We start from the raw sequence: 7,500 nt of genomic DNA, 5'->3' as shown, positions 1-7,500 counted from the left end.
CATATAAACCAAGACAAAACGAAAAATAAAAGCCGAATTTTAGTCTTAGCTTTGTCCGTTGAGTCCTCGGCATGCACTTTTACAGTTGCTCCCCAGACGAGCCCTCAACCTTAATTTCCTTTTGGCTATCCGACAGCCTAGGCTTCTTATTCGGCTTACTTGGGTCATCTTCAGTCTTCCGTTTCGGCTTAGCCTTTGATTTACTCGTCGTTGGGCCGGACTCATTCTGCAACCATCTGTCAGCGGTGCTCTAAAGAATACTACCTCGATACATACCACCATCTTCCCGTGGATTTCCATAAGCTTCGAGTAGTTGACACCTTGTCTTGGCCAGAAAAATGAAGCAAACCTGCTCCATCTATCAGCATTTGCGTGTGAAATAATAAAATTACAGACTTACACCCAGCAATGCTTTCTCCACTTCGTAGCATTTTGCCCTTCCGCAGCCTTTTCTGCCACCACTTCATCGATACGTGCACCAATACCTGCCAGGCATTCTTTGAGAGCAACAATCTTCTCCTCTCGACTGAGATTCTCAGTACCAGATTTGAGCTTTTTCTGCAAACGATACAGATCAGCAAAATATGTATGCGGAAAAGAACTATTTGATGACGTACAAGATGTTTCTTTGCTGGTCTCAATAACTCCTTGACAGCATCTTCGTCCATCGACTCATAACTAGACTCATCCTCCGAGTCCGTGTATTCCGGAGTTTTCCGTCTTTTACCCTTGCCTGAATCCCTATCTTTACTAGAACTCGCGATTGAAGGACTAGGCTTTTTCGAAGGTCCAGCGATTGACGGCAAAGGTGGATGTTCAAAGCCGAATCCTTCTTTAGCCGGCAAACTGGCAATCATAGCTTGTTGTTCTACCAGAATGCGACGGTTCTCTTCGTACTCCCGGATGATACCACCTAGCTTTCAGTCAGCACGTATGCCGTGCCGCTACAAAAAAATTTACAACTTACAAAGGTAGTCACCACGTCGTTGAAGATGGACAGGGCCAGGAACACCAGGCTTAGGAGCGTTAGGGTCAAGCTTGGCGGCCTTGGGGTCTTCTAGGAAGATCTTGTCATTGAGATGAAGCTCCGGGTCCTATTCCATCGTCAGTTTCTCTACACTTACAAACCTACTAATATGCACTCACATGAGCAATTGCTTCCCAGCTCCCAAAACCATGTTTCCAGATGCCAACCAGCAGCTGAGAATCTTCTCTTGCCGTCCACTCCACTGTCCAGTTCATTGTGGGCTTCAAGCTGTCATGAGGGATTGTGTAAGACGGGAAATCTTCCACTCTCTTGAAATGCTCTACGAGCGCCTTCAACTCGTAATATCTCGCTACCACAGTTTCCGCGTTGATAGAGGCAACACCTTTGTACGTGAACAAGATAGCCTTTTGACGAAGGGAAGAACTTATAGGTTCACCACGTTCTTGAAGGTCTCGAATATGCGCTTTATGAGCCGCGATAGTTTGCTCGCCGTGCGTGATGATATCTTCGCAGGTCTGGATGATGACAACCCGATTCTTGTTCTCCAACTTCGCTTCCTTGACAATAGGCTCGTATCGCGAACGGATATCACCCCATTTTTGGATACCTCGGATTAGCACTCGCAAATCACGGTCCTTCAACTCCAGTGCACGTTGTGCTGGGGTCTTCTTGAGCTGCCCCGGAGCCTTAGGTTTCTTGTCGTTGGGTGAACCGGGTTTGCTGCTTCCGTCGTGGTCATCGAGATCCATATCCTGATACGTCCCCGGTGCCTTGGCCGCTGCTCGCTTTCTTGAACTTGCAGCGACTATCTCTGCTGTCGCAGCCGCATTTTCTTCCTCCTCAGCCTTGCCTCGTTCATCCTCGGGAATGATTTCGTCCCAAGACAAGTTGTCCACATCCGCCTTCACATCTTGGATAGCAGCAAACTGCGACAAGAAGCCCTCACCGCCCAGAGATGTTGTACCGGGAGCAGCGGCTGATTCGGTATCAAAGGCATCGGCATTGTTGAGGATATCGTCGAGGTTCATTTCGTCGAGCTTCTTGTTCTGCGTGCTATCATCGGTCTTGAACATGTTACGAGCACCAAACTTGAGGATGGCCGAGAGTTCTTCTTTCGAAAGATCGACATTCTTGTCTTTGGGAGTGGAACTACCGTTGATATGGGCACCAGTGGTGTCCATTTTGTTGATAACTACCAACTGTCTTAGTACGAGTGCGGATTATGAACCACGGGTCACTTACTGGCATACTCCAAGAGCATTTTCCTCATGGCCCGTTCAAGAATATCTTCTTCAATAGTTCCTTTTGATACCAATCTGTAACTTGATCAGCACTAAGACGTCGTCAGGAAGTCAAAACGCCTACCTGAAAATGCTGACATGGCGTTGCTGACCAATACGATGTGCTCGGGCCATGGCTTGCAAGTCATTCTGCGGATTGTAGTCCGACTACAAAATCAACGCTATCAGTCATGCTATCTATCAAACTCTGCGAATTGCAGCAACTTACGTCAAAGATGATGACCGTATCAGCCGTCTCCAAGTTGATACCAAGACCACCGGCCCTGGTGGATAACAAAAAGGCAAAATCGGGAGAGCCAGGCGCGTTAAAGTGCTCGATCGACTTCTTCCTCACATCAGAGGGCACCGTTCCGTCCAAACGCTGATGCACATAACCTCTGGCTGTCATGTAATCCGAGATGATATCGAGCAGACGAACCATTTGAGAGAAGATAAGGACACGGTGACCATCGGATTTCAGTCGTGAGAGAAGCATGTCAAGGCAGACCATCTTGCCAGAATTCATGACGAGACCACGAAGAATTTCGTTGGCAGGTTTGCTGCGGTCCTCTGCTCCTTCAAAGAGGTAGGGGTGGTTCCTGTGATGACACGTATGAGCTCAGATACTTGTCGCGACTGCGATATAGCACTTACGAGGCCTTTTTCAACTCCATCGCAACATTCATCAAGCTGACTTGTTGAGTGCCACCTTTACTCAAGACCGCAAAGTTCTTCGTCAGGATATCTATGGGCGATCAGTTCCACTCTGACCAATCGTCAAATGAGTAACCATTGGCTTACTCTTGTAGTAATGCGTCTGCATGGCAGACATTTCCACTCGGAGAATCCTCTCGGATTTCGTAGGCAACTCTTTGACGACATCCTTCTTCAACCTCCGTAACATGAGCGTGGTAAGCTTGTCGTGGAGATCCTTAATCTTGGCTCCCTGGTCTTCACTCGCATCGTTGAGGTCAAAGTCGTTGGCGAGTTGGACTAGGACACGTTCAGCATAACCCTATTCATCTGCTTTCGGGCACTTACATTTCTCAGGCATTAAGAAGTGCATCAGCGCGAGGAGTTCTAGTACAACATATTAGCCCATATCATTTCCAATTTATGGCGGAGGACGCACCCTTGACGTTGTTTTGAAGCGGGGTCCCGGTGATCAACAACTTGGAGGCACTCCAGAAACTCTTGAGCGCCTCGTAAAGCTGAGACTCGTGATTCTTAAGCCGATGCGCCTAATTCACGCCAATCAGCCTTTCATTCCACGCTCCTCCTCATCAAACCATTGGCCAAGGACTTACCTCATCCACAGCCAAGACTTGCCACTTGATCTGCTGCAAATCCTGTCTATCCTTGAGAATGAACTCATACGTCGTAAGAAGGACGTTGAACTTCAAATTCTTCAGTGGTCCAAATTCAAACTGTCGAATGACGTCTCGAGATCTGGCCGAACCCATATAACAAATGACGTTCAATTCGGGCGCCCACCTTTTGAACTGGGCTTGCCAAGCGGAGATGGTCGATAGAGGGACAACAACAAGGAAAGGGCCATACTGGTGTTGGACGTGGAAGAGATATGAGAGGAAAGAGACGGATTGGACGGTTTTACCAAGACCCATCTGCAAGTGGAAGGAACAGCTTCATCAGCATCTTTCCTTCCATTAAATCTATGCAAAGAGGAAGCACTTACTTCATCGGCAAGAATACCATTCTCGCCCTTACTCCATACGTACGCCAGCCAGTTCAACCCAGTAAGCTGGAACGGTTTCAAAGCACCGCCGCACGCAAGGTAAGGAGGGTTCTCAGGAATCTTCTGATAGGTAGGCCTATTGTCGATACCATAGCTGATCGATCGGGCAGGGATAGTTGTTCGAGCTTGACGCTGATGGAATTCCTCGATGCCTTCTTTGGCACCTTGGCATTCCATTACATCCTCGTAGGCTACAATTGTCAGCCAGAATTCCGGGCATGCGCACTCACTTTCCCAGGTGCAGTCGCTATATTGAAGGTCTACGTAGAATGTCACCGATTGGTTCTGGGTTTTGGTTACAGAGTGACTCACTCGTCCATTTGACAAAGAACAACGTTGCTCGACCTTCTTTTCGCTTCTCTTCCTTTTCATCCAAAACTCGTTCCACAATCTTATAGCTCTCCTGCAGCTCCTTGATCCTTTCCTTGTCGATCTCATACTGCTCCATCTCTTCCTGAGTGGGTTTCCAAGCAGCATCGGGTTCAGGATGGTGGTAACGTTGATCAATTGTCCATACTTTCGTAATGTAGTTTTCGACTTTTTTGAAACCCTTGTAGTTTTTGAGGAAGGCATATGTTTCGTCGGTGTTGTGAATGTGGGAGTAGTCTTTCCATTTGATATGGAATCGCTGTAAATCGATGATCAGAAGTGTCAAACACAACATACCGACACCACTTACAAGGTTGACTTGAGGAATATCCTTGGGATCATCCTTGTGGTTTTCATCTCGCCAGTGAAACATGACTTGGTCAATCTCGTCAGCTGGCTCGGCTACAAAAAAAAAGAACAAATCAGTTCCTGTCACCAGGCATAACCATTAGTAACACACCTTCCGCAGGGGCACCGGCGGTATAGTGATAACCAGTATCTCCCGCTTCATCCTCGCTCTCAAGTCCATAGTCCACATCGGCCTCGTTGTATGTCACCACCCTCTTGGCGGCTCCGCGCCTGAACGCATTGTCTTCAGAGTATGGAGTACCTGGAGTGGCTTTGCGTGAGACTCCAGTCTTAGAAAAATACTTTTTCTTGTGCGCCTTTGTCCCGTAATCTTCATCGGAGGATTCGTCTACTTGCTTGCGCATAGGAAAAGCACCGGCAGCTGTGAAGATTGGGTCAGTTTACGTTTCAAGTCTTTGCAGTCAGAACACTTACACTTTTTTTGCTTTACCGGCCGGTCGCTGTCCATCTTGACCCTCGCCTTTTTGGCCTTCTTCTTCCTCTCACCGAAGTTAGGATCATCATCGTCGTCATCATCATCCCCTTCCTCCATTAATTCATCCTCATCGTAATCCTCTTCTTCCTCCTCGTCATAATTAAAGTCATCCTGCTCGGCTTCTCCTTCACTTTCATCATCTCCTGCTCGCTCTTGGTCACTGACTTCTTCCCCAATGCCCTGCCCGATGTTGATTTCTTCGGGACTAGGCGTCAGTGATTCAGACTCAGAATCAAGGTCAGCAGTAGACTCTGGTTGCTGAGGCATTCGCAGTGTGATTCTGTGAGTTGAGGAGGGTTTGGAAGAGGGCTAGAGAGAACAGTCAGCGTATGAACATTTTTTGTCATAATTGAGCAACGGGCTTACGCTCTGAGAGGATATGACCGATGAGGAAGCGGATATTCCGACACCCGTCTGAGTGTCAGACGCCAGCATAGAGGAAGGAAGATGTTGTTGGGGGTATGTGCCCATGGTTGATTTTGCTACAGAATACGAGTGAGCATGCAGCAGATAAACATGGGACTACGGTGTGAGATGGGGAGGCAAAGAAATGAAGGTGTATCACGGTCACCGAGAGTTTCTCATCGGCGTGACCATTCTTCTCCCTACGCGTCTCTAATGTTGGGTTTTCGCGTCTCTCTGATTTCCTTCCTCTCTACTGCCCGCAGCCCAGAGCAGCGCGTTGAAGAGCCCGTCCTGGACAGCGTGCCCACTGCCCAGAGCGTTCTAATCGCTGTCGCCGCCAGCCACGCCCCACCATCATCTCCCTCGCACCCCATCACGATCCGTCCCAACGTCACCTCGACATTCCATACCACCACCAGCTTTTCATCATCGCACACACCGACTCACCTTTTTTGGTACAGTGTACAGTATCGAGTAGATGAAATGACTCTTTCTCCTGGTCGTTCCGCAGCTTTTTTTCGCCTAGAAGCGCGTGACCACCGCGGACAGCCAGAGTTTTCGTCGTCGACGACCTATGTGGCACCGTCAATGCCGTCGTTTAATTGGGGACCTGGCGAGTGCTGGTGAGGGATGTGATGACTGTGGAGAAAGTGGACTGTGTAATATAAACGGAGGCGGGTATGAGTACTTTGACGGATCTGAGGACATCCCTGAGGGTTGCGCCGTCGCTGCTGGGCATAGGTCCGGGGGCGTCACTCTGCGGCTGCCCGCGACCATCCACCGCCCCTCGCCCGGCATCCACCACGTCGCCCAGACAAGCCCATTTCCGCCCGGCACTCTTTTTTCCCTTTTTATCCCGACAGCGCATACATGCATGCATGGCTATTCCACGACATCCATACGCAGGACGGCTATTCTGTATCCTTCCTAGCCTGGTGTATGCATCGCTCGTCGCAGCTGGTGGATAGACCCACGTCTCCATGCACGAGTCCGAGTCTCGGCTCAGAGCATAGCCGCGAAGCAGGACACCACATACAAAATCAATAGTCGTGTATACATTAAAAGTACATAGCTAATCTAGGACGGCTCAGCAAGCCACCCGCACCTCTGCAAACCTCGCTACCGTCCCATCCCTATTCCTCACGCAGACCAACGCCTTTCCATCCCACTCGCTTCCCTTCACCTCTCCCGCCGCAGCTTTCAGAAGATCCAGATAGCCAGCAAGGGTGATCATACCGAGAGCATGACCTTTACCTCTTGAGAGAGAGATATTGCCCGTTGATGTGTAACCTATGAGATTTTTTTCAGGTGCACGAGCTTCGCCCAGCTGATAATAATGTTGTTAGGAGATTTGCAAACGCCAAAACAGAGACACAAGACACTTACTCGCTGGAGCTCACTGGTCTCCCCCGCTGATCCAAACTCATCACTTTTGCCTTCATATGCCCCTATCCAAGCCTTCCTTTCCTCCTCGGTCAGTCCACAGATGACTGCCATATCGCCGGGAGATCCCCGTCCAACAACGTTCAGCTCCACATGCAATACAGCTTCCCTGAACAGTTCATTTTGCCTAGCAGATGGCAAGGCGGATAGGCCGCGCTGGGAGCGAAAAGTGTTAATGTTCATCAACAATTTAGATGGAGTTAGAGAAGCATCGAGGCGGGTGGTGAATGGATGAGGAAGAAGGTAAGGGTGGGTCGATGGTTCGCCATTCAGAGCAGTCTCTTCCAAAGTCGTTACCCCCTGGCCCTGTTAAAATTACGAATCAGTCAGATTCTTCCAAGCGTGTGAGGGTTATGCATGACCTACCATCAAAGTACTCCAATCAGGTATCCAAGGACGGCTCGTCCCCAGCTTA

General features: G+C 49.2%; 2 protein-coding genes across 2 annotated transcripts in view; both read right to left on the bottom strand.

The window, feature by feature from the left end:
- The window catches only part of CNI01070 (transcription regulator, putative), a 6,420-nt gene extending 75 nt beyond the window's left edge, over nt 1–6,345 (bottom strand). The window contains exons 1-22 of the mRNA XM_024657786.1: nt 6,090–6,345; nt 5,604–5,719; nt 5,177–5,546; nt 4,854–5,123; nt 4,704–4,795; nt 4,337–4,652; nt 4,255–4,284; nt 3,965–4,215; nt 3,576–3,893; nt 3,401–3,509; nt 3,310–3,348; nt 3,070–3,261; nt 2,923–3,013; nt 2,498–2,867; nt 2,354–2,436; nt 2,231–2,304; nt 1,147–2,180; nt 968–1,094; nt 618–913; nt 401–558; nt 277–349; nt 1–226 (exon numbers count right to left, since the gene is read on the bottom strand). The exon at nt 1–226 is cut by the window's left edge and continues 75 nt beyond it. Of these exons, the coding sequence (XP_024513521.1) occupies nt 80–226; nt 277–349; nt 401–558; nt 618–913; nt 968–1,094; nt 1,147–2,180; nt 2,231–2,304; nt 2,354–2,436; nt 2,498–2,867; nt 2,923–3,013; nt 3,070–3,261; nt 3,310–3,348; nt 3,401–3,509; nt 3,576–3,893; nt 3,965–4,215; nt 4,255–4,284; nt 4,337–4,652; nt 4,704–4,795; nt 4,854–5,123; nt 5,177–5,546; nt 5,604–5,708 (4,545 nt within the window). The 5' untranslated portion in view covers nt 5,709–5,719; nt 6,090–6,345 and the 3' untranslated portion in view covers nt 1–79. The remainder of the gene's footprint in view (nt 227–276; nt 350–400; nt 559–617; nt 914–967; nt 1,095–1,146; nt 2,181–2,230; nt 2,305–2,353; nt 2,437–2,497; nt 2,868–2,922; nt 3,014–3,069; nt 3,262–3,309; nt 3,349–3,400; nt 3,510–3,575; nt 3,894–3,964; nt 4,216–4,254; nt 4,285–4,336; nt 4,653–4,703; nt 4,796–4,853; nt 5,124–5,176; nt 5,547–5,603; nt 5,720–6,089) is intronic.
- Nucleotides 6,346–6,670: 325 nt separating this feature from the next.
- CNI01060 (ribonucleases P/MRP protein subunit, putative) overlaps nt 6,671–7,500 on the bottom strand; it is a 3,070-nt gene continuing 2,240 nt past the window's right edge. The window contains exons 9-11 of the mRNA XM_572825.2: nt 7,452–7,500; nt 7,029–7,391; nt 6,671–6,969 (exon numbers count right to left, since the gene is read on the bottom strand). The exon at nt 7,452–7,500 is cut by the window's right edge and continues 356 nt beyond it. Of these exons, the coding sequence (XP_572825.1) occupies nt 6,730–6,969; nt 7,029–7,391; nt 7,452–7,500 (652 nt within the window). The 3' untranslated portion in view covers nt 6,671–6,729. The remainder of the gene's footprint in view (nt 6,970–7,028; nt 7,392–7,451) is intronic.

Source organism: Cryptococcus neoformans (assembly GCF_000091045.1).
Source record: "Cryptococcus neoformans var. neoformans JEC21 chromosome 9 sequence".
Lineage (NCBI taxonomy): Eukaryota > Fungi > Basidiomycota > Tremellomycetes > Tremellales > Cryptococcaceae > Cryptococcus > Cryptococcus deneoformans.
Note: the sequence above shows the minus strand (reverse complement) of the source record. Positions and strands in the feature narration are given on the sequence as shown.